This window comes from Callospermophilus lateralis, chromosome 4 (assembly GCF_048772815.1).
Source record: "Callospermophilus lateralis isolate mCalLat2 chromosome 4, mCalLat2.hap1, whole genome shotgun sequence".
Lineage (NCBI taxonomy): Eukaryota > Metazoa > Chordata > Mammalia > Rodentia > Sciuridae > Callospermophilus > Callospermophilus lateralis.
This window is the reverse complement of record NC_135308.1, coordinates 79,529,915-79,556,981: the sequence shown is the minus strand read 5'-3', so window position 1 is coordinate 79,556,981 and position 27,067 is coordinate 79,529,915. Positions and strand designations below refer to the sequence as shown.

The following is a 27,067-nucleotide window of genomic DNA, read 5'->3' as shown; positions in this document are numbered from 1 at the left end:
GACTTCCCTTATAAAAGCCAGTCATATGATTTCTGGGCAAGTTTTTGCATTCTAGGAGGCTAAGGGTCAATGTTTCGTTGACAGGTATTCATGTGCAGCTCCTGACTGATCAGAGAACTGAGGAGAAATAGCAGTAACTCATCATACCTTCACAATATTCAATACACATAGGGACTCATACATCTTCATTGACTGAGTTTGGGTTTTAAAAACACATGCACCAACCAAATCACATTGCAAATAAGGTCATTATTGACACACACACACAGAAAAAAAAAAAAAAAACGTGTGCAGTAAAACTTCCCACAAGCACATTCACTGTAGAAGGACAGATTCATAGTCTTGTTAAACAGACAAATTCACATAATTATGGAACTTCTGTTCTAATATTGGTACTGATTGTGAGGACAGTTTGGCTTCAACACTGTTGCTCAACTCACATGCTGTGCCTCTTAGAAAGGACATACTGACAACTGCCTGTCCACTCCATCCTGCTGGGCTGAGATCCCAAAGAGAAAGCAAGGATGCAAGACATCCTTGTGTGTCAGGTGTGAGGTCACCCAGCATGGAGCTCAAAGGCACCACTGTTCTTCTCCTCGTTATAAAGGGAGTTTCCTAGGTTGCCCCAGCATAGATTTGGGAGCAACTGCAGAACGTCCTCCAAGATGCTGGTGGTCCTGCTCACAGTGGCCTTGCTGGCCCTGAGCCCAGCAAGGAGCTCAAATGAAGGTAAAAGCAAATGGGGATTGTAGGAACTTCTGTGGTTTAGAAAGCCACACTACAGAGAGGGAAGGGGAGGGAGGCAAGATTATGACGATGGAGTACAGAGTTTTTATGAAAAGTGTAATACCACATATGGCTCTGTTTTATGCCAGGGCTTTAGACTTTTAGGTAAAGTTGGAACATCCCTCTAAATTTTCAAGCAGAAGCATGGAGATGTAAGTTTTGCATTTGAAGAAAGATTGTTCCATGTTGTCAGAGATGCAAGGAAGGTGGGAGACTGACACAGGGAAGCATGCTGTGGAGACATTATTGTATTCCAAGCAGACAGGCTGCAGGCTTACTGGCTCTACAGCAGATGCAGGACACAGGAAGGAGAAATCCCAACATCAGAGCTATGTCAGAGACAGAGATCCAGAGACTAAACTGGACTCTGTCTATAGAGATGGAGATAAATACCAGGGCCCAATTTCTCATTTATCTCTGACTTACACTCAGTATTTCAATGAGCTGTGTGCATGAGGTGGGAATAAAAGTTCATGGAAGATTTCCATACTCGAAAAATGAAGTGAAGAAGCACTAAGGGTTTAAAGAGGTGGAAAAAAAGAAAATACCCACGTGTGATATTGAAATACCCAGAACTCTTATCATATATTAACCATAATGTTCCACAGATGCTAGTTAAGACCCAAATGGTTTTCATATTTTCATGAAAGGTGAGGCTAGGAGGGGCACCACCAGGCCTTTCTCTCACATCTTCGTCCCTTTCCATCAGCATCAGAGAGCATGGCTGATCTCTCTTAGAGGGGTCCAGGTTGTGGTTGGAAGTCATCTTTCCCAGTAGAACATGGGTGACCCCAGAGATATGTGACTAACTTTTCACTTCATCTGTTCTTATTTCCTAGAGGTCAGCTATGAAGGCCCTTCCACCCTATCAACAGGTAAGGCCAGTTCATCCTCAGTTGACCTTCTCTTCCTGTTCCTCAGGAAAGTTCATTTCTACCACCTCTGCTTACCATCATTTTTATTTTCAGCAACTAACAGAGGTCATTTCCCTCAATAATATGAAAAGCCTTTCCAAAGATTTATTCTGGGAAAATGACCAGAACTACTAGCATGATAACAAGGGGCAGAGTTAGGGTGTTTCCCAGAGAGAAAGAATTTCTGAGAGGTGACAGAAAAATGCAAATGAGCTAATCTGCATCCTCAGATGTCATTCAGTTCTTCCTAAATCCCTTGGATGATAGAGCTCTGGAACGAAATGCACAAAATTGTGTTTCTGTGTACCTTGTGATACTGTTGATCAGTACTTCTAGAGGATCAACACATGCTGCACAGTCTAAACCAACTCCCTGTGGCCCATCACCTTGGGTTTCCTTCACTCTATTATATGTTATCAAGGTTAGTGTAGGTCACTAAACGACTACATGTCTTGATTCAACATGTGGCTTACATGTCTGACATGAATTCATAGACAACAAGTTATCACTGCATGCAGTGATAGCTGGTAGCATTCAGATATACAATCCCTTAGCTTTGCTTGGCAACTGGAAGGTATCGAAGATTTTCCTTAATGCAAATTCAGAGGCGAAAAACTTTCAAATCTGGGTATGAAACAGTCCACGTGATGAGTATATCAGTTAAGAGATCTCCCCGTGAGGAGGAAATGGAAATGGAGGTTAGAGTTGAGAAGAAAGTTCTAGAATAAAGGGTCTGTGTACCAATTCCAGAGAGGTGCCTGCTGAGGTTCTTCTACCAGCAATCACATCTACTCTTGTGCTGTACTCACACAGAGGTTGAGGACCCAAGCCAGAGCTCCGAACAAGTCCCTCATAAACCACCTCCTGGAGGACGCCCACCCAGACCCCCTGCTGATGGTGGAGATGACAATGAAGATGAAGATGAAGGTGATGACTCAGAGCAGGGACCACCAGAAGGAGGCAATCAGCAGCAGCCAGGTCATCCCCCTCTTCCTGGACAGCAGCAGGGACCCCCACAGCAAGGACGCCAGCAGCAGCAGCAGCAGCAAGGTCGCCCTCCTCGTCCTGGACAGCAGCAGGGACCCCCACAGCAAGGACGCCAGCAGCAGCAGCAGCAGCAAGGTCGCCCTCCTCGTCCTGGACAGCAGCAGGGACCCCCTCAGCAAGGAGGCCAGCAGCAGGGACCCCCCCAGCAAGGAGGCCAGCAGCAGCAGCAGCAGCAGCAAGGTCGCCCTCCTCGTCCTGGACAGCAGCAGGGACCCCCACAGCAAGGAGGCCAGCAACAGCAGCAGCAAGGTCGCCCTCCTCGTCCTGGACAGCAGCAGGGACCCCCTCAGCAAGGAGGCCAGCAGCAGGGACCCCCTCAGCAAGGAGGCCAGCAGCAGGGACCCCCCCAGCAAGGAGGCCAGCAGCAGCAGCAGCAGCAGCAAGGTCGCCCTCCTCGTCCTGGACAGCAGCAGGGACCCCCCCAATCAGAAGGTAATTGGGAGCTTCTGCCTCATATTATCTTGCAAAATCCTGGGCATCACCTTCACTTTCCCAAGTGGATAGATTATAACGTCCTCCCCAGCGCAATCTACCCCAGGTATAGAAGTCTGGGGCAACTGTGATTTAAGTTCACTCTCTAACAAAGGCCCTAATTGTTGTGCTTCTCAAAATTGAAGGTGCTAACAAATCATCTGGAAACATGTTGAAAATACATGGTCATGGAACCCATTTCTAAATGTGTATAATCAGGCATTCTTGGGCAGTATAGGATGACCATTTAAGTTCTTGAAGGTAACTCTGATCATCTATCATCCTGTACCAAATGTCCTTTCTGTCATTGTTTACTGAGCATGGTTGCTTTTGGGGGGCAGGGCATTGATCTCCCTTTGTTCTGTGTCTCCTTGCTCAGACTCAGATGATTGCCCATTTCCTGTTTCCTTGTGACCATGAAAAATCAGTTCTATCAACCACTGGGTCTCTCAGTCCAGAATCCCTGTTACGTGAATTCACCTCTCTGCTCCAATTGGACCCTCGATTTTTATATTGTTTTTGGCAAATTAATCTACACCTGACTGGAAAGTGCAACTGAATAAAAAGGTGTTCAACTAAATCAGGAATGCACTTATCCTACCTTCTCCAAACCTCTACCATAAATCTGGATCATTAATTTTTTGGTATATCCTCTTGGAAATATTCATACACATGAAAATAGGATGTTTATCTACATTGGATTTTTTGCAGAGACTCTTTTGCTGACAGTCCTAAAATCAGCCATTGTGAAGAGGGCTTTTCTGTGGTCAAAGGGGTGCCACTTCAACATGATATTGGGATGTGTTAAAAATCACACATTCACACAGTGAAAAAATGTAACTTGTTGAGTTTCAATCCTCATACCTCTCCTTCCAGTAGTTATCATTATTTCCTCATATTGTAAGTGTGAAAGTAGATCATGCTCAGTGCAAGTTGTCTAACCAGGGTGGAAGGAGAAGCAGGAGAAGAGGACATGGGCTCTCCCCTGCAGGCCTTTAGTGATGCCAGCCAGAGTTTACAAACCTCCTGCATGTCACATCTTCCCTACAAACTCCTCCCCCCCCCTTTTTTTTTGTTTCAGAGAGTGAATAAGAAGACCATGTCCTTCGGAAAATTCTGCCATTGGAACAATACGGCCATAGTCATGTCCTCTATAGACTAATAAAATAATCAGCATGCATTTTCTGATTGCTGTCTCTCTTTCTGGGGTGGGAGAGTGTGGAATCTGAAGGTCATGGACACAGTGTAAGAATATCCTGCACCTCCCTCATGGTGGCCTCCAGAAAGCTTCCCTCCTTCTTCATCCACAAGTCAAGTGTAATCACTGCCTTGTTTCCAGCATCCCTTACATCACAAGTGCAAGCTTTAAAACTATTTGAGAATATATGTACTAAATGCTTGTAAATTTTCAGGAAAGAAAGGATATAGAATATCAGTGAGGAATTTGCAAAGGCTGACAGGTTCTACACATTTTGAAAATCTTTGACCCCTTTTTCCAAGAATGAGAATGGAGGTTCAGCCACCTTTCCCCTAGAACCCATCATTTCTCTCCTGATTTCATCATTGCCTAATTCCTGTCCCTCTCTAGATTCCCACCTTTCTTTGGAATCTGTGGGAATTTGGTCAATAGACAGTAAGGTGCATTTTTTGAGACATGAAACTTGGTGACCTTCAGACATGACTTCTGGTTTTCCTCAGTCTCTGAATTGTCATCAGGCTTATAGAGTAGTGACTGGGCTGATCATAGCACACTATGATGTATCAGGCATTTGAGAATTTCATACAGTTTCTTGGACATACATCAATGATACTGATTTATATTACTCAACAAAGTTAAAACATCGTATCTTTAAAGAAATTATAACACATTGAAACATTCTAGGTATTTTATATGATTATTTATTAGTTTTTTATATAATTTTTATTTATTATTTAATTATCTATTTGGTATTTAATATAGGGTCTTGCTTTGTTCCCGAGGGTGACCTTGAACTCAAGCAACTCCTACTTTATATTCCCAAGTAACTGAGATTGAAAATGTTGGATCCCGACAATTCATTCCTAATTAATTTTACTCCCCCTATTTTGGTTAAAGTGAAAATAACTTGAGATATTTCGAATCTCGCTAGAATTTTCCAAGATCCTATAAAGTACCAAATGTCTTGAATTACAATATGATTTTTGGAAGTATTCAAACCTGTTCAAAGGTTTAACAACATTTGATTAAGTACAATCATGGCTCAATTTCAATCAAACCCAAGTGTCAAAATATTACAAAAAAACATTGGGTGAGGTAGTTTTAAGATGGAAACTGAGGTGTTGTAATATTGAGAAGACTCACGTTTCTTAAGAAGTCAAGGTCTGAATAAAACGCAACAGGAAGCATATGGAAAGTATCTTGAGGAAACAAAATCTTTGCTTCCTGGACCATTTGCATGAGAGGAAAAGAAAATCCTCTACATTTTAAGATGAATACTCAGAGAAATTTATTATTTCAACAGAGATCAAAACTGCTTCACTTTTTCTTCCAAAATCCATACGCTATTGGAAGTGTAAACCAGTTTAAATCATAATTTACGAAAAAATGCAATCAAATCTTAGCCAGGTTAATTGCACATATAATTTGTTTTTCAAAATTCCCATTCCAGAAATAACTATGATTTTCTAATATCTATTTGTTTTTTTTCCCTGTTGTGAAACAATTAATTCTAATTAACAAAAAGAATTGCTCTGCTTTTCATCACTTCAGAACTTGTCTCTTTGCTTGTTGGAAACATGATTTACCTTTCTCATATAAAGAGCTGTTTTCCTTATTTATTTTGAATTCTTCATTTACTTACTTTGATTTTATTAAGTTGCATTTAGTGCTTTTATAGCTATTTTTGTGCCACAGAATGGAATTCTTAGCACATTGAGTAGTTTTTCTTTTTCATGTAAAAAAGACAAGAGTAGATATATTTCTGTTTACGATTAGCTATTAAAATTATCTTAGGTAATCTAAATTAGTAATGATTTAGATATTTCCTAAATATGCATTACATAACTGAACTTATCAATACTTAAAAGTTCAAGGTCTGAGAATTGGAAAATATTTTAATAGACATGTTATAAATATAATCAGTGCCAAAACCCCTTAATACACTTTTAACTTTCTTGCAATATTCATCTGTTATTAATAATTATATTTAGAATACTCATGAAAATTTTATCATGATTGACAAAGCTAGCCATCATCTCATGTTAATTCTGGCTGGAGTATTTGTCTGTCATCAGAGTGAAACTATAATAGTTAAATACCTAGATTTTGCTGTTTTCATTATCATCCTTGAGAAGAAAGTGATGGTTTGTGCACTTTTCCCTGATGGTAAACTTCCAGTCCTAAATAACAAGCATGTTAGTATTTGCTGACAGGAGGGGATGTCTTCCACATGGAGATTTCACAAATTCCTTAAAGGAAAAGAAGGAAGTGTAAAGAGTTTGTTTGTAGTTTGCACTGGTGTCAACTTCTGTGATGACTGAAGTCTTAGGTTATTTTCAAAAAAAATTGCTTTTCTGTTTTTGAGCAGATATCAGGCAGGCAAAGAGGATGCTTTTTCCTTTGACATTTCACAAATACCCTAAAACAGCATTCATGTAAAATGTGTATTTTGGGTGAATGCTTATGTCATTCTTTTCATCTCTGTGACAGAAATCCCTGACAAGAAAAAGTTTGAAAGTTGATTTTGGATGACTCTTTAAGAGTTTCAGTTTATGCCTATCCAATTCCATTCTCTTTGCCAAGGCAAGGGAGAAGATCAAGACAGAAGGAAATGGTAGAGGAAAGCTGGGAGAGAGAGAGAGAGAGAACACAAGGAGATAGGAACAAAATATAGAATACCCAATGCATGATCTCAGTGGCCCACCTCCTCTACCCATGACCCACCTGCCTGCAGTTACCACTTGGTAATCTATTTAAATAATTAATTCAGGCGGACCCGCGACCGAACAGCAGAACAGGCACAGCAATCCGCAGAGCGGCAGAGCTACCTCCCGAGCCTTCAAGGTAGGCAGACCTGCGACCCACTGGCAGGTCAGGCCCAGCAACCTGCGGAGGGGCACAGCTGCCCCACACGCCTGCTAGGTAGGCGGAACTGTGACCACTGACAGAACAGGCCCAGCGGCCGGCCAGACACATCGCCCCGCCTTGGTTGGAGGAGGGGCAGAGCCGCTGGGCGCCTGCAAGGTAGGCAGACCTGCGACTCACCAGCAGATCAGGCCCTCCGACCCGTGGAGCACCAGAACCACCCCCCACGCCTGCAAGTTAGGTGCACCTGACACCCACCGGCAGGTCAGGCCCAACAACCCGAGGAGGGGCACAGCTGCTCCATGCGCCTGCAAGGTAGGCGGAACCATGACCACCAACAAACAAGCCCAGTGGTCCGCCAGACACATTGCCCCGGTTGGGGGAGGGGAAGAGCTGCCGGGCGCCTGCAAGGTAGGTGGACCCGCGACCCACCAGCAGAACAGGCACAGCAATCCGCAGAGCGGCAGAGCCACCCCCGCACCTGAAAGGTAGGCGCACCTGCCACCCACCAGCAGGTCAGGCCCAGAACTCTTGGAGGGACACAGCTGCTCCACGTTCGTGCAAGGTAGGCGGAACCGTGACCACCGACAAAACAGGCCCAGTGGCCGGCCAGACACATCGCCCTGGTTGGGGGAGGGGCAGAGCCGCCAGGCGACTGCAAGGTAGGCGGACCCGCGACCCACCAGCAGAACAGGGACAGCAATCCGCAGAGCGGCAGAGCCACCCCCCGAGCCTGCAAGGTAGACCCACCAGCAGGTCAGGCCCAGTAACCTGCGGAGGGGCACAGCTGCTCCACGCGCCTGCTAGGTAGGCAGAACCGTGACCACCAACAGACCAGGCCCAGTGGCCGGCCAGACACATCGCCCAGCCCTGGTTGGGGGAGGGGCAGAGCCGCCTGGTGCCTGCAAGGTAGGCAGACCTGCGACTCACCAGCAGATCAGGCCCAGCGACCCGTGGAGCGTTAGAGCCACCCCCGCGCCTGCAAGGTAGGCACACCTGCCACCCACCGGCAGGTCAGGCCCAGCAACTCTCGGAGGGACACAGCTGCTCCACGTGTGTGCAAGGTAGGCGGAACCGTGACCACCGACAAAACAGGCCCAGTGGCCCGCCAGACACATCGCCCTGTTTGGGGGAGGGGCAGAGCTGCCGGGCGCCTGCAAGGTAGGCGGACCCGTGACCGATCAGCAGAACAGGCACAGCAATCCTCAGAGCGGCAGAGCCACCCCCCCAAGTCTGCAAGGTAGGCAGACCTGTGACCCACCGGCAGGTCAGGCCCAGCAACCTTCGGAGGGGCACAGCTGCCCCACGTGCCTGCAAGGTAGGCGGAACCATGACCACTGACAAAACAGGCCCAGTGGCCCGCCAGACACATCGCCCCGGTTGGGGGAGGGTCAGAGCCGCCACCAGCGCCTGCTGGTAGACAGACCTGCAACCGACAGACAGAACAGGCCTAGCAGCCAGCGGAGGTGCAGAGCCGCTGCTCACGCCTGCAAGGTAGGCGGACCTGTGACCACCGAAAGAACAGGCCCACCGAAAGTACAGGCCCAGCGGCCTGCTGGCGTGGTAGGCACATTGCCCCAATTGGAGGAGGGGCAGAACCACCGCCAAAGCCTGTGAGGGAGGCTTTGCAACTATACAAGAGCAATATAAATATATAGGGGAAAAAATCAATAACACAACAGTTTCACCAAGCAGAAAGAAATGTGATCAGTATGAAAAGACAAGGAAAGAAAGGACCACAAGCAATGCAGGTCAACTCAACTTTAGAAGAGGTAATATCTGCAGCATATGGAATGTCAGATAAAGAATTCAGGATATACATGCTTCAGATGATTAGGAGTCTCAAGGAAGACATTAGACAGCTAAATCAGACAATGAAAGACCACTTCGACCACTTCGACAATGAATTACATAAACAAATCCAAGAAGCAAAAGATCAAATATACAGGGAGATAGAGGTTATAAAAAACAAACAAACAGAAATCCTGGAAATGCAGGAAGCAATAAACCAACTTAAAAACTCAATTGAGTATACTACCAGCAGAGTAGAACACTTAGAAGATAGAACATCAGACAATGAAGACAAAGTATTTCCACTGGAGAAGAACATAGACAGCTCAGCAAAGCTGTTAAGAAACCATGAGCAGAACATTCAAGAAATATGGGATAACATAAAGAGACCAAACTTAAGAGTCATTGGGATACAGGAGGTCCAAACCAAAGGAATGAGCAATCTATTCAATGAAATAATACGAGAAAACTTCCCAGACTTGAAGAATGAGACAGAATCCCAAATCCTAGAAGCCTACAGGACGCCGAATGTGCAAAATCATAAGAGATCCACACCTAGACACATTATAATGAAGATGCCCAACATACAGAATAAGGAGAGAATTTTAAAAGCTACAAGAGAAAGGAAGCAGATTACATTTAGGGGTAAACCAATCAGGATAACAGCTGATCTTTCAACACAGACTCTGAAAGCTAGAAGATCCTGGAATAACATATTTCAAACACTGAAAGAAAATGGGTTCCAACCAAGAATTGTGTATCCAGCATAATTAAGCTTCAGGATGGAAGATGAAATTAAAACCTTCCATGATAAACAAAAGTTAAAAGAATTTGCAGCTAGAAAACCATCTCTTCAAAACATCCTTGGCAAAATATTACAGGAAGAGGAAATGGAAAATATCAATGAAAACCAACAGCGGGAGGTAGTACAGTAAAGGGGGGGGGGAATAATCAAAGAGGAAAACAAACCATGTTTAGTAACATAAATAAACAAATATGGCTGGAAGAACAACCCATATCTTAATAATAACCCTAAATGTTAATGGCTTAAACTCGCCAATTAAGAGACACAGGCTAGTAGATTAGATCACAAAACAAGACCCAACAATATGCTGCCTTCAGGAGACACATTTGATAGGAAAAGACATACATAGACTGAAGGTGAAAGGTTGGGAAAAATCATATCACTCATATGGACTTCGGAAACAAGCAGGAGTGTCCATACTCATATCAAATAAAATAGATTTCAAGCCAAAGTTAATCAAAAGGGATAAAGAGGGACACTACATACTGCTCAAGGGAACCATACACCAACAAGACATAACAATCATAAATATATATGCCCCAAACAATGGTGCAGCTATGTTCATCAAACAAACTCTTCTCAAGTTCAAGAGTCTAATAGACCACCATACAATAATCATGGGAGACTTCAACACACCTCTCTCACCACTGGACAGATCTTCCAAACAAAAGTTGAATAAGGAAACTATAGAACTCAATAACATAATTAATAACCTAGACTTAATTAACATATATAGAATATACCACCCAACATCAAGCAGTTACACTTTTTTCTCAGCAGCACATGGATCCTTCTCAAAATAGATAATATATTATGTCACAGGGCAACTCTTAGACAATATAAAGGAGTAGAGATAATACCATGCATCTTATCTGATCATAATGGAATGAAATTGAAAATCAATAATAAAAGAAGTAAGGAAAAATCATGCATCACTTGGAGAATGAACAATACGTTACTGAATGATCAATGGGTTATAGAAGACATCAAGGAGGAAATTAAAAAACTCTTAGAGATAAATGAAAACACAGACACAACATATCAGAATCTATGGGACACATTGAAAGCAGTTCTAAGAGGAAAATTTATTGCTTGGAGTTCATTCCTTAAAAAAAGAAAAAACCAACAAATAAATGATCTAATACTTCAACTCAAAATCCTAGAAAAAGAAGAGCAAAACAACAGCAAAAGAAGTAGAAGACAAGAAATAATTAAAATCAGAGCTGAAATTAATGAAATCGAAACAAAAGAAACAATTGAAAAAATTGACAAAACTAAAAGTTGGTTCTTTGAAAAAATAAATGAAATTGACAGACCCTTAGCCACGCTAATGAAGAGAAGAAGAGAGCGAACTCAAATTACTAGCATATGGGATGAAAAAGGCAATATCACAACAGACACTTCAGAAATACAGAAGATTATCAGAAATTATTTTGAATCCTTTTACTCCAATAAAATAGAAGATAGTGAAGGCATCGATAAATTTCTTAAGTCATATGATCTGCCTAGATTGAGTCAGGAGGATATTGACAACCTAAACAGACCAATATCAATTGAGGAAATAGAAGAAACCATCAAAAGACTACCAACTAAGAAAAGCCCAGGACCGGATGGGTATACAGCAGAGTTTTACAAAACCTTTAAAGAGGAACTAATACCAATACTTTTCAAGCTATTTCAGGAAATATAAAAAGAGGGAGAACTTCCAAATTCATTCTATGAGGCCAACATCACCCTGATTCCTAAACCAGACAAAGACAATTCAAAGAAAGAAAACTACAGACCAATATCTCTAATGAACCTAGATGTAAAAATCCTTAATAAACTTCTGGCGAACCGAATACAAAAACATATCAAAAAAATGTGCACCATGATCAGGTAGGATTTATCCCTGGGATGCAAGGTTGGTTCAATATACGGAAATCAATAAATGTTATTCACCACATCAATAGGCTTAAAAATAAGAACCATATGATCATCTCGATAGATGCGGAAAAAGCATTCGACAAAGTACAGCATCCCTTTATGTCCAAAACTCTAGAAAAACTAGGGATAACAGGAACATACCTCAACATTGTAAAAGCAATCTATGCTAAGCCTCAGGCTAGCATCATTCTGAATGGAGAAAAACTGAAGGCATTCCCTCTAAAATCTGGAACAAGACAGGGATGCCCTCTCTCACCACTTCTGTTCAACATAGTTCTCGAATCACTGGCCAGAGCAATTAGACAGATGAAAGAAATTAAAGGCATAAAAATAGGAAAAGAAGAACTCAAATTATCACTATTTGCAGATGACATGATTCTATACCTAGCAGACCCAAAAGGGTCTACAAAGAAACTATTAGAGCTAATAAATGAATTCAGCAAAGTGGCAGGATATAAAATCAACACACATAAATCAAAGGCATTCCTGTATATCAGCGACAAATCCTCTGAAATGGAAATGAGGACAACCACCCCATTCACAATATCCTCAAAAAAAATAAAATACTTGGGAATCAACTTAACAAAAGAGGTGAAAGACTTATACAATGAAAACTACAGAACCCTAAAGAGAGAAATAGAAGAAGATCTTAGAAGATGGAAAAATATACCCTGTTCATGGATAGGTAGAACTAATATCATCAAAATGGCGATATTACCCAAAGTTCTCTATAGGTTTAATGCAATGCCAATCAAAATCCCAATGGCATTTCTTGTAGAAATAGAGAAAGCAATCATGAAATTCATATGGAAAAATAAAAGACCCAGAATAGCAAAAACAATGCTAAGCAGGAAGAGTGAATCAGGCGGTATAGCTATACCAGACTTCAAACTATACTACAGAGCAATAGTAACAAAAACAGCATGGTACTGGTACCAAAATAGGCGGGTGGACCAATGGTACAGAATAGAGGACACAGAAACCAATCCACAAAATTACAACTATCTTATATTTGATAAAGGGGCTAAAAGCATGCAATGGAGGAAGGATAGCATCTTCAACAAATGGTGTTGGGAAAACTGGAAATCCATATGCAACAAAATGAAACTGAATCCCTTTCTCTCGCCATGCACAAAAGTTAACTCAAAGTGGATCAAGGAACTTGATATCAAATCAGAGACATGGCGTCTGATAGAAGAAAAAGTTGGCTATGATCTACATACTGTGGGGTCGGGCTCCAAATTCCTCCATAGGACACCCATAGCACAAGTGTTAATAACTAGAATCAACAAATGGGACTTACTCAAACTAAAAAGTTTTTCCTCAGCAAAAGAAACAATAAGAGAGGTAAATAGGGAGCCTACGACCTGGGAACAAAACTTCACTCCTCACACTTCAGACAGAGCCCTAATATCCAGAATATACAAAGAACTAAAAAAATTAGACAATGAGATAACAAATAACCCAATCAACAAATGGGCCAAGGATCTGAACAGACATTTCTCAGAGGAGGACATACAATCAATCAACAAGTACATGAAAAAATGCTCACCATCTCTAGCAGTCAGAGAAATGCAAATCAAAACCACCCTAAGATACCATCTCACTCCAGTAAGATTGGCAGCCATTAGGAAGTCAAACAACAACAAGTGCTGGCGAGGATGTGGGGAAAAGGGTACTCTTGTACATTGCTGGTGGGACTGCAAATTGGTGCGGCCAATTTGGAAAGCAGTATGGAGACTTCTTGGAAAGCTGGGAATGGAACCACCATTTGATCCAGCTATTCCCCTACTTGGTCTATTCCCTAAAGACCTAAAAAGAGCACATTATAGGGACACTGCTACATCCATGTTCATAGCAGCACAATTCACAGTAGCAAGACTGTGGAACCAACCTAGATGCCCTTCAATAGACGAATGGATAAAAAAAATGTGGCATTTATACACAATGGAGTATTACTCTGCATTAAAAAAATGACAAAATCATAGAATTTAGAGCAGATTATGCTAAGTGAATGTAGCCAATCCCTTTAAAACAAATGCCAAATGTCTTCTTTGATATAAGGAGAGTAACTAAGAACAGAGTAGGGATGAAGAGCATGAGAAGAAGATGAACATTAAACAGGGATGAGAGGTGGGAGGGAAAGGGAGAGAGAAGGGAAATTGCATGTAAATGGAAGGGGACCCTCAGGGGTATAAAAAATTACATACAAGAGGAAGTGAGGGGAAAGAGGGAAAAATATAAGGGGGAGAAATGAATTACAGCAGAGGGGGTAGAGAGAGAAGAGGGGAGGGGAGGGGGGATAGTAGAGGATAGGAAAGGCAGCAGAATACAACAGACACCAGAATGGCAATATGTAAATCAATGGTTGTGCAACTGATGTGATTCTGCAATCTGTATACGAGGTAAAAATGGGAGTTCATATCCCACTTGAATCCAAGTATGAAATATGATATATCAAGAACTATGTAATGCTTTGAACAAGCAACAATAAAAATTAATTTAAAAAATAAATAAATAAATAAATAAATAAATAATTCATAAGATTATCCATTCAAATTATTGATTCATTAGATTAATCCACTGGTTATGGTTATTTTTTGGCTTTAGAATTAAATCATTTCACTTTTCACTTGAACACGGGGTCCCTTGGGCAACACCTTATATCCCAACCATAACATTCTAACCCTGGTCCAAGAAAGCTCATCTTCATCTCACAATGTAAAATGCGATTAGTCCATTTCCAGGGTCCCCATAGCCTTAACAATTTTAGCACTTCCCCAAAACCCAAGTCCCAATTCTGCTCTGAGACTAAAGGGAAACTCTTGACTTTGAGTCCTAACCCCCAAATTGAAAGCAAGTTATGTAGCCAATTTATAAAGACACAGAGGAAACCTTTCATTACAAAAGGGAAGAATAGGGCAACACACTGAAGGGTTGGGACAAAAACAAGATTAAACCCCAGCAGGTAAACATTAGGTCCAGGGATCCCACATTCAGCTTTTGGGCCCTATGGTATGAGGTGTGATCTCAAAGGGGCCTGGGCAACCCAGCACCTATGGCCTTGCCAGTTTCAGTCCACATGGACCCTCTCTTAAGCTGGCTCTGTTCATAGACAATGTCTTTCCTCAGCAGACATGACATATCATAGCACTGGTGTATCTTAATTCTGGCATTTCCCATTCCACCCATAATTTCATCTTTATAGCTTCATACATCACCCTCTCAGGGGTGGCATGCAGGACTTCTAAACCTGTCACTCTTTGCTTGATCTCTCAGGCCTTCCTTGGAAATCTTGACGGAAGTTTTAATTTCCCATTAACTCCAGCATACTGTATTCCTGAAAAATAAGCTCCACCTGGAAAATACCAGTCTGGTGCCTGCTGAAGCAAAACTGAAGCCCCTTGGACCTGGCCTGTAGTAGCTTCTTAGTGCCTGGATGATGGAGCATGGTGAAACAAATCCTCGGGAAACAACTTCCTGGGCACCCCTGTGAGAACAGGGTCTTCCCATGTTCTCTGGGGTATTACTTTACACCCCAGAACCTGCAATGGATGTGGTCATACTGATTCCTTAGATACCTTCAAGGCATCTTTCTTATCATCTCATACAAACACTCAATTTCTCATTAGTGGTGGTAATCTCCTCAGCAAGCACACATTACCAGTATTTCTTCTTTTGCTAAACTGCAAGTGTTTTAAATCTTTCTTCTTATTTTTGCTCTGGATTCTCAGTGTAAACATGGCTGAGGGCTTTCAGTAACACCTATGCTAGTACATGAATGCTATGCTGTCTTGATATTTTCTCTTGCAGATTCATTAGTGCATATCATTTAAATTTACCTTGCAGAATGTCTCATGTCAACTTTTTTACTCAGGTGTAAGCTGTCCTTCCTCTGTTTCAATTTCCAACAGAGTGCCTATTCCCCTTTAAAGCTCATGAACACATTCCTTACTCTTCTCATTTCTATCTGCTTTCTGATTATTGAAACTCTCATCAGAATCACTCATGAAGCTGTGCTTACAACATTTTAATCCTTCTTTAGCCTGCATGTCCAAACTTTTCAAAACTCTCACAAGAACTAATTTTAAAAACTCTATACAACATGGTCTGGTTAGTCACAGCAATGATCCCACTTCTTGCTTCCAATTGCTATGTTAGCAGTTGGAAAAACAAATTTTTTTGACTCTTGGTCACAAGTTTTGTTGATATTAATTATTTATTATTAATATTAATTGGTGTGGATTTGAGTCAAGTCTAACTGATTGACCTAATTGTACCTTGAATTTATATCTTCCTCTATCTATGGAAGTTTTCTGCCATGATCTCTTTTGACATATGTTTCACAACTTGGGTATTTCAAGTCCCTCTTAAACCCCAATAGTTAGAATATTTACTATGAATTCTGTTCCAGTTTCCACCACATTTCTTCCTTCTACTTTAATATTTTTCCATCTTTCTCCACTAACTTTGCAATTTCAAATCCACAATACAAAATAATTAATTTTTCTTTTTGTGTAACCATTTCTGGTATTGATTCTTCTTATAATGTTTTTAATTCCATAAACATGTATTTTTCACTTTGAGAATTTCAGTTAGATCTTTTAATTGTTTCCATCTCTCTATTAAGATTTTCTGCTATAATATTGAATTATTTCTCTGGGTTCTCTTGAAGCTTCTTCATTTTCCATAAATCAGATATGTTAGTTTCTTCATGTACACCTTTGCTCATCTGGGATATTTTCTGGTCAGAGTCTGTCAATTTACTTTAACCTATAAATAAGGCCCTGATTCCCTGAAAGCTTTGTAAGCTTTTTGGTATGAAAGATACTATGCCTATTCAAGGATGGGTACTTATACCAGTCTTCACAATGTGAAAGCCATTGTGATTATCTTGCCATAAATCCAAGAAGGCTTCTTCTTTTCTCTGAGTCTCTATTCACTTCTGCTCTTTTAGCACTCAAGGATGACCAAAGTAGAGGTGTACTGTGGGTTGGTTTTGGTGTGTTGTCACTATTTCAGCAGCAGAGGGCAATTTAAGTCCAAGTTAGCTCCCAATTCCTACCTGGTATGTCCCAAACAAACAGGTTGAGCACCTCAGAATGGTACTTTGTCCCTTCAACCTTCTCTCTGGAGCTGGAGAATGCAAAGAGTTTTCATCATCAGTCACCTGCCTGTGATCAGTCACTGCTTATTTCTGTTCTACTCTGTAAAGAATCATCTAGGGGTGGGTGACAGGTCACAGGACTCTGCCAGAACTATGGCCATGCACACCTTAATGCTGTTACATTCAGAACTTAAGGCTCTCTGAGACTAGTGAAACACTGGGAAGGACAAAACACCCCTTTCTTGATCACCAATAAGTCTGTGAATTCCTGAGCCAAAACTACTGCAACCAGTCATAGGTCACCTGGGATACAATGGAACTCTGTTAGAATGGGCTTATTTGTCTCTCCCTTGTACAGGTTTATTTGAGAGGCTCAACCATGTGCACTAGTCTGGCTGTGTGTGCTTTTAGACTCTGCCCACTATTAGATTGAACCAGACTGGTCCTGAGTTCCAAGTATTATGCCCAGCAGTTTTTATTACCCTCCGGAATCAAAGTCTTACTTCACACAATGACAATAAAATTGTCAGTAGTGTTAGTGCAGGCAGTACCTTGGCTTCCATGTCATGATTAATTCACAACTGAGTGTGAAAACTGCAGGTGTATGTAGTATCCAGGCTTTGAGTATGAGCCAGCCCCACTCCAAGTTGGGGAATAATGGACGCCTGAACTCAACACAGTTCACCTGGTAAGAGTGTTCTTTTCCTAATGGCAGACAGATCTCAAGACTGTCTTACACAGGATCTGCTATAAGAAAAGCAGTTTTGATGTCTGCCCAGTGGTGAGTTTCTCCATGATGGACACTCAACTTCAAGACAGAAGCCCGCCCTATATTTCTTGCCCTGTTTTCCAGTAGTGGACCCTTACATCCCCTCTTCTTCCAAGGTGAGTAAGGAATGCTGGCAGCAGCCCCTTGGCCACTTGTTCAATGCAGGTATAGCAAGTCAGGCTTTAAGAATGGGCTTTAGAGAGGGATTGTGAGCATCTGCCTGGAAGTGGGATTCATCAAACTATGCCTAATACTGGGTTTGAAGTTTAAATCCTGGCCTGAATTCCCTCTTTGCCCCACAAGAGTAGGTATCTCCCAACTTGCCTGCCTGGAGTTCAAGAAGGAGTTACATGACCATCTCTTCTCCTCCAGAGTTTTTCAATACTTTTTTTCCTTTAGTATATGAAATCTAGACACTATGATTTCTCATCTGGCATTCTTCATTCTAAGGAAGGTAGTTTGGTGCGCAAGTGCCTACTCAATTTGGCATCCCTGATCAGATGCTCTTTAGATTATCTTACTTAGCTGCATCCTGGCTTTATCTCCTCTAATTTGCAAGAATGTGAGCACTTCACATTTCCTCATTCAGCAGAACCACATTATAACTTGTTTAGCCAACATACTAATGAATCAAAATAAAAGGCATCCCCATACCCCTAGACAAAGACACTGTCCCCATCAGTCTACTGAAACAGATTCCATCCAGGTAAAGAAAGATTTCGACCTGGCTGCAATCAATGGAATTTGTCAATTGTCTTATTTTGCTGGGTGTACAGAGGATTGAATTCAGGGGCACTCAAAACCTGAGCCACATACCAATACCCTTTTATTATTATTATTATATTTAGAGGTAGGGTCTCACTGAGTTGTTTAACTACTCTCTGTTCCTGAGGCTGGCTTGAACTCATGATCCACCTGTCTCATCCTCCCAAGAGATACTGAGATTGCAAGTGTGTGCCACTGGAGCAGGCTCTATATTCTTTTGAACTTGCTTCTCAGCAATAATAGACAGAACTTATAATCCTGTCTTACTTAGAACACTCTCTTCCTGTATTTCCATGGTACTGTTTGCATCTGAATAACATTTTTGTTGCCCAGTTGCTCCATTCTGTATTATCAAATAAACCTCATTTTTCAAATAAATATTAAATGACTTTCTTTTTCTGGAATGACACTGGGAATTTACCATTGATTGTGAATACAGAATCATTTTCCTTTTCAGGAAAGAGAAGATGGCTCCATCTTTGTCAATGAGATAAGTGCATTTGCAGAAGAAGCTTCAGAGATAAATGACATTTCTTTTTTTTCTTTTATGTTCAGTCTCATTCTTTCCTCTCTGTCCATGCATGCACACCATGAAAAGCTGTCTTACACCATGATCAAGTGGGGACTCATGCCAAAAATGCAACGTTGGTTCAACATACAGAAAAAAATAAATGTATATCATCACATCAATAGACTTAAAGATAAGAACCATGTCATCATCTCAATAGATGCAGAAAAAGCTTTCAACAAAAGACAGCACCATTTCATGTTCAAAACACTAGAAAAACTAGAAATAACAGGAACATGACTCAACATTGTAAAAGGTTTGTATGCTAAATTCAAGGGCAATATCATTGCAAATGGAGAAAAGTTGAAAGCATTTCCTCTAAAAACTGCAACAAGACAGGGATGCCCTCTTTCACCATTTCTGTTTAACATAGTTGCTGAAACACTGGAAAGAGCAATTAGATGAAAGAAATTAAAGGAATACGGATAGGTAAAGAAAAACACAAATTAGCACTATTTGCTGAAAATATGATTCTGTACCTAGAAGATTCTAAAAGTTCCAACAGAAAATTTCTAGAACTAGTAAATGAATTCAGCAAAATAGCAGGATACAAAATCAACACCCATAAATCAAAAGCATTTCTGTATATCAGAGACAAAGCCTCTAAAAAGGAAATGAGGAAAACTAACCACTCATAAAAACCTCAAAAAAAAAGATACTTGTGAATCAACTTAATGAAAGAGGTGAAAGATATATACAATGAAAACTACAGAACCATAAAGAAAGAAATCAAAGAAGACCTTAGAAGATGAAGAGATCTATTTTTCTCTGGGTTAGGCAGAATTAATATTAACAAAATGACCATCCTACCAAGGATGGTATATATAGATTTAATGCCATTCTGATCAAAACCCTAATGGAATCCTTCTTAGAAATAGAAAAGGAAATCATGAAATTCATCTGGAAAAATAAGGGATCCAGAATAGCTTAATCAATCATTAGCAGGAAGAGTGAAGCAGGTGGTATTGGTATACCAGACCTTAAACTATACTACAGAGCAAGAGTAACAAAAACAGCATGGTATTGACACCCAAACAGACTGGTAGAGCAATAGTGTGGAATAGAAGACATAGAGACTAACCCACAAAATTACAATTATCTAATGTCAGACAAAGGTGCCAACAACATGCACTAGAGAAAAGATAGCATTTTCAACAAATGGTGCTAAGAAAACTGGAAATCCGTATGCAACAAAATGAAATTAAAACCTTGTCTGTCACCATGCACAAATCTTAGCTCAAAATAAATAAAGGATGTAGAAATTGAACCAGAGACTCTGCACCTAATAGAAGAAAAAGTAGGCCCTAATCTTCTTCATGTGGGATTAGGCCCCAACTTCCTTAATAAGACTTCTATAGCACAACAAGTAAAACCAAGAATCAATAAGTGGGATGGAATCAAATGAAAAAACTGAAATCTTAATTAAGCTAATATCTTACCTTAATTAGAACAGAAAGTAAGTTATTTGGGCATATTCCAAGACTCTCTAGAATCTCCTCATACAAAAAGCCAAAAAGAGTTCATTTACTGTTGATTTTAGAAAGTAGTCAAATGCAAAAAAAAATAGTTTTAAACACTTCAATAAATAAAATCACACCTCACTGTAAAACCACACTATAGTGAGAAAGGTTTCTAAGGCAAATGCATCACTTATGTAGCGGCATGATGAAAACAGGCATTTAATGTTGAGAAGGTTCACTTTTTTTAAATTAATAAGACTGCAGAAAAGAACATGAATATAAAGCATTATTTTCTCATCAATGTATCAGTGTATTATAATTATTTATGATAGTGGGATTTTTAGTTAGCTAATACATGCATCAATGTAATTATATAATATGATCAATATTGTTTCCCTGTACTCCCCTTTCTCTTGTGGATATATCCATCATGTTAGATGGGGTTAGAGTTATAAATATATTCAGACATAGTGACCATATTCCTTTTTGGTATACACTTAGTGTTGACATAAACAGGGACACTTGGATAGAATGAAAGTCCTAGCAAAACAGAACACAGTGCAGATGAATCACACTATCATAATACAGAGTAAAACTCAAATAATGACAGACCTTCAGTTCTAATATCTGTACTGAATGTGCAACCAATTTTCTTCAACACTGTTGCCCAAATCACATGTTGTATGTTTCAGAAAGGAGACACTAACAACCTGCTGCCTACCCCATCCTCCTGGTCTGCCCGAAAGAGAAAGCAATGAGGTCACCCAGCATGGAGTTCAAGGGCTCCACTGTTCTACTCCTCCTTATAAAGGGAGCTGCCCTGCTTCCCCCAGCACAGACTTGGGAACAACTTCAGAGCCTCCTCTAAGATGCTGGTGGTCTTGCTCACAGTGGCCTTTCTGCCCTGAGCCCAGCTCAGAGCTCAAGTGGAGGTATAAGAAAGGAGGAGGATTGTGACCACTGGGCTTAGGAAATCTGAATGCAGAGAGGGAGGGTGAGGGAGGAAAGATTATAAGAAGGACAGGTGTGCAGAATGTTTAAGAAAAGTGTAAGTCTAGTTGTGTCCCCATTTCCTGGTAGGATTTCAGATTTCAGATACAATTAGAAGTGCTCGCCCCTTCAAAGGAAAAATTCACATTTGAGGAAAGGTGTCTCCCTCTTGTCACAGATACACAGGAAAATGGGGGGACTGGCACAGAGAAGCCGCCTGGGGAGGCATTATTGTAGTGCAAGCAGATGCAGGAAAAAGAAGGAGAAATCCATGCATCAGCCTATGTCAGAGATGGAGATCTACAGACTAAACTGGACTCTCTTTACTGAGTGACTTAAAAATATCAGGGCCCAATTACTTTCTCATTTGCCTCTAAACTATATATATTCAGTGTTTCACTGTTCTGTGAGAACTATTTGCACCCCTGGATGCAAAGATTCATTGTTGGTTTCCAAACGTGGAAAAGCAGTAAATGGGAGCAAAGGGTTTAAAAAAGAAAGGGGTTAAAAAAATACTAACTTTGACATTGAAATTTGAAAAATATTTAAAGAATATTGTTGATAGATTTCACTGATGCTAGTGAAGCCCAAAATGGTTTTCATATTTTCACTCAAAGATGGCAAATAGGCAGAGGCACCCCCAGGCCTTTCTCTCACATCTTCCTCCCTTTTCACCAGCATCACAAAGGGTGGATGAGAGTTCACATTAGGGTTTCCACGTTGGAAAGGAAGTCATCTTTCACAGTAGGATCCAGGGAACACTAGATTGGTGACTTACTTTTCATTTCACACTTTCTTATTTCCTAGAGATCAACTATGAAGTTTCTGCTTACCTATCTGTGGGAGGCCATCCTCGCATGTGATTTGAGTTACCTCCCTGGCTGGGTGAGAGGCGCGTAGACACAGCTGTGTTAGAGCCTTCCCCACCCTTTTCCAGGTCTGAGGTCTTGTCTGAGCAGAGATGTGCCTGGCCACTTCCCCAAAGACCTAATTTTCACCCCTGACTTTGGGATGCTGCCCCCCATAACCGTCATTTGATGGGATTTTCCCCAGAAGTGTTTGTTCCCCAATAAAAGTCCACTCCCTGGCATGTTCTCTCTCTCTCTCCCTAGTCTCTTCTGCAAACCTTGCCACCACATTAAGTGGCTGGAAGCGGGAGCTACGAGAAGCCATCCCAGAGCTGGTATTAAAGGTAATGAGAGTCTTGCCTCTTTAATTTTAAACTCCCTATCTATTACTTATGAATTGTACCTTCTTTCATGAAGCCAGTGCTGGTCACGTGCAGTAGTGGCACCCAGGACTGAGGCATAAGTAAATTGACTAGGTTGAGTTTGGAGTGGGTAAAAAAGTATGGAATTTGTGACCTTTTTAGGGTCGCAGAAGTACTAGGTAGTTTTTGGAGTGAAGGGGCGTTAAAAATCTTAATAAGGGGAATTTAACTGCTACTGATAAAGACATGTATTTGACTATTATAGAGACAATAATTAATCAGAAGGGAAAGCAAGTTAAAAAGACTCAGTTGCTACAATTCTTAAAAGTTGTAGGTGAATTTTGCCCTTGGTTTTGTGACCCAGATTCACCAAATTTACATACTTGAGACAAATTAAGAAGGAAATTACATAAAATTTGCATTTCTAATGAATTACCTGGAAACTTTGAGAATATACAAAAAGTTTAGACTGCATTAGAGATCTGTCTTTTTGATTACATGGGTCATCATCTGTGGCCCCTGGAAGATCTATTGAAAGGTACTCAGAGATCCATTAAGTCTATTCAAATGGAAAAATTGCCTGAGCCCATTTACAAATAATTACGCTTGCTGCAGCTTTAAAACAAACTCTGTAGCCCCAAGAATTGGTATGCAGGCCCTTCTGAGGGTGCTTTCATTGTGGAAGGAGTGGTCCTTACTTGCAAAACTGTAATGCTTATAATTTTAAACCCAGGGCTCCCTCTGCTGTTGGTATTAGATATCACATGGTGGAAGACCACTTGGCAGACCAAGATGGCGCTGATCAGTGTCTTCTAGTTGTCACTTCAGCCTGGTAAGAAGACAAAAAACTTGTGGTTGGCCCATCCCTGGGCTGAAAAATCAGGGGAACTAGAAGGAAAGTCTTGCAATTTAACATCATCACCGCCGACCACGGGAGCCACCATTTTTACCCGGGTGAATCTCACAGACAGTTTCTTTAGGACCCTCAATGATAATTGAATTAAATCCTGAATTAGGGCCACAACAAATCCCTACTGGGATTTTCAGGGTACTCCCCAGAGAAAGTATAGGGTTAATTTTGGGACATAACAATTTTAAAGGGGCCATCGAGGTAATACCTGGAGTAATAGATTCTTATTTTGAAGGAGAATTAAGTGTTACTGTAAAGTCAAATTATGCCCTTTGGCTTACTCCAAAAAATACATTTGCTCAATTGATTTTATTACCCTGTAATTCGGATGGACACCCACAAGTAAATTCAGTTTCCAAACCACCAGACACAGTGTACTAATCTCAATTATTGCGGCAGCAGTGCCGCCTACTGGAACTTAAAATTAATCATAAAAAATTAAAGGCATGGAGGACACAGGAGCTGACATATCTTTAGTCATATCTTAGTCCTTTCTGTCCTAAAATTTGGCCCTTATATATAGCACCAACTAACCTAGAGGGAATTGCACAAATCTCACAACCTGCTCAAAGTGCAAATTATCTCCATTGGGAGGATCCTGATGGGAACAGTGGAGTTTTAAAACCTTATGTGTTAGAGTCCTTACCAGTAAACCTATGGGGAAGAGATATATTAAGCAAAATAGGATTGTTATTAGTAACTCCAAATTCTATGAGATCATTTGAGGAAATTAATCAAGGGCTTCTTCTGGATATAATGAGGGAACTTGTCTAGGAGAGTATCTGCTTATAAACCAGTCTCCTTGACAGAGATTAGTAAATACTCCAAACCAAAATTTTTCCTAGGGGCCCTGAGTGTCTCCCTGATACAAAAGACAGTAGAAAAGATCATCTGGCTCACAGAAGAGCCTATATGGATTTCTCAGTGGCCCATCTCAGGGGAAATACTTAAGATATTTTATATGTCAGTTGAGGAACAATTTCAGGCTGGTCATATAGAATCAATGCTTAGTCCTTGGAACACCCCCCTTTTTGTTATTAAGAAAAAGTCAGGTAATTGGAGGTTACTACAGGATTTAAGGGCAATAAACCATGCAATTCAGCCTATGGGATCCTTGCAGCCCGGACTTCCTTCCCCGACAGCAATTGCTCTAAACTATACCTCAATGGTAATAGATCTAAAAGATTGTTTTTACTCAGTAAGGTTGCATCCTGATGATTGTGAAAAATTTGCTTTCACTTTCTCAAAGCAATTAATTTTAAAGAACCTGTTAAAAAAGATACTGCTGGAAGGTCTTGCCTCAAGGGATTTGTAATAGTCCTACTTTATGTCAAAAATTTGTGGTTCAAGCGATAGCTCCTATAAGAGATAACTTTCTTGATACATATATCACTCATTTTATAGATGCTATACTATTGGCTCATGCTAATGCAGAAGTACTTTCAGAAATTTTTACTCAGTTAGAGGCTTCACTTACAGCAATTGGTTTGTGCATTGCTCCTCAAAAGATACAAAAGATGCCTCCCTTTCAATATTTATTTCAGAATATTCAAGGACATACAATTCATCCTCAAAATCTATAGATAAATGTTGAGGAATTACATACCCTTAATGACTTTCAAAAATTATTAGGAGATATTAATTGGCTGAGGCCATTCTTAAAACTGACTACTTCTGATTTAAGTCTTTTATTTCAGATATTACAAGGAGATCCTTCTCTAACCTCTCCATGTCAGCTGACAATAGAGGCCAGTACAGCTTTAAAAAAAGGTTGAAAATGCAATTAAAATGCACAGCTTATGAGAATTAATACTAAAAAACTAGTATATTTATTAATATTTCCAACTGTGCATAACACAATGGGAGCCATATGGCCAAGATTGGGAGTTATTGAGTGGATTCATTTAGCCCACTCTCCCAAAGACATTCATTCCTTTTCATGACTCTATTGGAAAATTAGTAAATAAAAGTAGAACAAGAGTTTTACAATTAATTGGATCTTAACCTGATATTATAATTATTCCCTTTTCTGTTCATCAAAATAATTGGCTATTTCAAGCTTCTAGTTTATGGCAAATAGCTTTTGCTGATTTTCCTGGTCAGATAGAAAGTCATTACACTCGTGATAAAATTTTTCAATTTGCATCAATAACACTGCTTATTTTTCCAAAGATTGTACGTGCCCAGCCCATAGATGGAGCCCTATCAGTGTTCACTGATGGTTCAAGCTCAGGTAAAGCAGGTTTTTATAGCCATGTTCACCCAGAGGTAATACAAACCTCATATACTTCTGCCCAAAGAGCAGAGGTACAAGCTCTCATTTGTGCCTTAAATTACTTTACAAATAAGCCTATTAATATTTACTCTGATGGCTTACATGCAGTTGGAGTTACCAAAAATATTGAAACTTCAGTTATTGGGTATACCTCATCAAAAGAGCTATTTAAATCATTTCATAATCTACAAAAGGCAGTGCAAATGCAAAAATACCCATGTTTTCTAGGACACATAGGAGCTCACACTAATCTTCTAGGACCTTTAACTTCAGATAATGACAAGATTGATAAATTAGTACTTGTTTGTCATCAGGTGTCTCCATATGATTTTGCACAAACTTCACATTCCTTGCATCATAAGAATGCTTCTAGCTTATGTTAAAAAATTCAATATTACCAGACAACAAACTCATCAAATTGTAAGTCACTGCCCTAAGTGTATTATTCACACTCCATCTCTTCCATCAGGGGTAAATCCCTGTGGATTTAAACCAATTAAATATGGCAAATGGATGTAACTCATATTCCTCATTTTGGTAAACAATGTTATGTACATGTGATAGTTGATAGAAATTCCAGATTTATTTTTGCCACAGCATATACAAAAGAAAATACTCAACATGTGATTTCTCATTGCCTAGCAGCCTTTGCTCTGTTAGGATGCCCTATACAGATTAAAACAGATAATGCACCAGCTTATGTAAGCTCTTCTTTTCAACAATGTTGCCAAGAGTTTCAAATTGACCATAAAACAGGAATTTCTTATAACCCCCAAGGTCAAGCCATTGTGGAATAAGCTCATTTATCTATTAAGCTGCAATTACAAAAATTAAAAGGGGGGAATAGGTTTATGACTCCCCAAAATAGTCTCAACTATGCCTTGTTTGTTTTAAATTTTTAAAATTGTGACACAGAAGGTCAGACTTCAGCTGAGAGACATATGTCTTCCGAACAACAGGCCATTTAGGCAGAGTTTTGTGGGAAGACTTAAAGACTGGTCAATGGAAAGGCCCAGATCCAGTGATTATGTGGAGCAGAGGTCATGCTTGTATTTTTCCAGAAGGTGCTTTTCATCCTATTTGGGTGCCTGAACATGCAATCAGACATGGAAGAGATAGAACTGAGATTCAAGTGACTGCTTATCAACCTGGAGAGATCTCCACTCAAAAGGAAGAGATATCAAAGAAGAATGAAGAGGAACCAACATAA

General features: G+C 40.4%; 1 protein-coding gene across 1 annotated transcript; it reads left to right on the top strand.

The window, feature by feature from the left end:
* Positions 1-665: 665 nt before the first annotated feature.
* LOC143398379 (uncharacterized) lies at positions 666-27,067 on the top strand. Its single transcript, XM_076855337.1, has 6 exons — positions 666-729; positions 1,626-1,661; positions 2,514-3,179; positions 22,575-22,654; positions 25,755-25,815; positions 26,922-27,067. Exons 1-6 carry the CDS (start codon positions 666-668, stop codon positions 27,065-27,067), a joined length of 1,053 nt encoding a protein of 350 aa, XP_076711452.1.